Here is a 2,004-nt window from a genome sequence, read left to right as displayed (position 1 = left end):
TAATAAATGTCTTTGCTGCTAATCCATAACTTAATGGGTTGTTGTTTTCAACCTGATATTTAGATGTTTTATCTAAATAAAACTACACATTTGTAAGTTGGTTAATAAAATTGTATTTGTTATGAAGTCAATGTGACCATTAAAAAAAAACGTTTTTAGTTCATTGACAACCGCCTGGATATTCTGAACAAGGGGAAGGACCCAGATGACCTCTTTGAGGAGGAGATCCTAAAGTGTGATACAACTACAGGTATGTGTGTGTGTGTGTGAGAGAGAGTTTTTATAACATTACTTTTTTTGTGATTTTCTTCATTTGTAGGAAAAAGCAAATTAGTTGGCAATTTAAAGGTAAATCATTTAATCTTTATTAAAACATTCTTGCTTTTTAATGTGTTTCCTTGTTGTGGAACACAACATGAACACATTTGTATGTTTTGACAGAAAGGGGGAGGAGCGCTCATCCTCAACATGAGGTCCAAAGCAAACATGAGGGTGAGTGAGGGCCAAGGTGCTTTTGCAGTGAGGAGGGCAGGTGCATTCTGTCTGCATTACCAAAACATTTCTCTTCATGATCTTTTGAATCTCTCCCAGGCCAAAGGTCTTGCTAAGTCTGGTTTGAAAAACCTGCTGATGCACAAGGTGGGCCCATGTTTATGCAGGTACGTGCTTCAACTGATACAAAGTCTGCTGTGGTTTCAATAGTTCTTCTTTGTGTGTGTATGTGTGTGTATACTGCAGGCCCACAGCGAAGAACACACCCTTCAAAGAGGAGGATCAGTGTCACACCGTCGTGCCCAGTCTGACTGCCTGCAGAACCGCCTGCCAATCACACAACACTTTGGGATGGTGAGATATCCCTCTAAACAATTCCACAACTCTTGTTCATGCACCAGATGTAAATCTCTTATTAAGGTGGATATACTATCCACATACTGTATACCCTCATCATTACCTAATCTGTCTGTTCTGCTGTGTTACAATGCTTGTTTGTGTCGTCTTTCACCTTTCATTGCTCCATTTCTGTTTCATTGTGCATCACTCCGAAGAAGTAGTTGTCATGTGTGTTTGGGGATGCTGCTGTGGTCTCCCTTTGCTTTGTTACCATGTTACCTCATGTTAGTCACGTCCCCGTCGGCCTGCTCATAAAATTAGGACTCCTGGAGACGAGGACATGATAGACACTGGAGACACATGGGATGGGTGAGCAGTAACTAAGTACATTTACTCAAGTACTCTGGCTCTGGAACCTCTCAGGGCAGGTGCATGCTGGTGGTAAATAAACCTGAGATAAATACTTTGTAAATAAGGAAACCTGGAGAATAAGCCAGACACAAAATTACAGTATATCAAGTCGTTAAAACTGGCTCCATACCAACCAAATTGACTTCAGTGAAAGGGGCCATTCTGCATAATTTATACTTTTACATTTAAGTATATTTGACTGTCAGTGCTTTTAGGGTAAAACTTTGAAGGCAAAACATTTATTGCTAGTTTTACTTAAGGGCTCTGAGTTCCGTCCACCAGCAGGGTTGACAAACAGAGAAATGTGGAAACCCTTCCTGCTCTAATTCCATTATAAACAATAATACACAGCATATACTGTATCTTCTTGTTTGTGCCATTTCTGTGTGCTATCTGTTTGATATCAGAGCTATGTCTGGGCCTGTGACTGAGCCTGACACTGAGTACGAGAAGGATGAAGAGGGTGAAGAGTGACTGCTGTGTGACCCTGAAGAGATGGATCTGCTTGGGGAGATCTTTGACAGCTAGTCGCTAGCTAGTCGGTGTGTGTCGCCCATGCTATTGAAAATTTCAGTCTTAAAATTAGTTTCAATTATAGAATTTCATTTTTTAAAAGGCTACTAAAACAGCTAGACACTGTAGTCATTAGCAAGTGGAGAAAAGAGTACAACTGGTAGGGGTTATTTTCTGCCACAGAGTTGGTGAGGAAACAAGGAAAACTATTATACTTAACGTGGGCGACGCACGCCGACTAGTTTTAAC

At 40.7% G+C, this 2,004-nt stretch overlaps 1 protein-coding gene across 1 annotated transcript in view; it reads left to right on the top strand.

The window, feature by feature from the left end:
* LOC109953620 (DENN domain-containing protein 1C-like) overlaps positions 1–1,854 on the top strand; it is a gene marked incomplete at its 5' end in the record, with an annotated part of 3,697 nt that extends 1,843 nt beyond the window's left edge. Inside the window, 7 exons of the mRNA XM_020589099.1 lie at positions 160–250; positions 320–348; positions 442–492; positions 592–639; positions 739–846; positions 1,121–1,200; positions 1,650–1,854. Of these exons, the coding sequence (XP_020444755.1) occupies positions 160–250; positions 320–348; positions 442–492; positions 592–639; positions 739–846; positions 1,121–1,200; positions 1,650–1,716 (474 nt within the window). The remainder of the gene's footprint in view (positions 1–159; positions 251–319; positions 349–441; positions 493–591; positions 640–738; positions 847–1,120; positions 1,201–1,649) is intronic.
* Positions 1,855–2,004: the final 150 nt, after the last annotated feature.

This window comes from Monopterus albus, unplaced genomic scaffold (assembly GCF_001952655.1).
Source record: "Monopterus albus unplaced genomic scaffold, M_albus_1.0 scaffold863.1, whole genome shotgun sequence".
Taxonomy (NCBI): domain Eukaryota; kingdom Metazoa; phylum Chordata; class Actinopteri; order Synbranchiformes; family Synbranchidae; genus Monopterus; species Monopterus albus.
The sequence above is the reverse complement of the archived record's forward strand: the minus strand, read 5'-3'. Positions and strand labels throughout refer to the sequence as shown.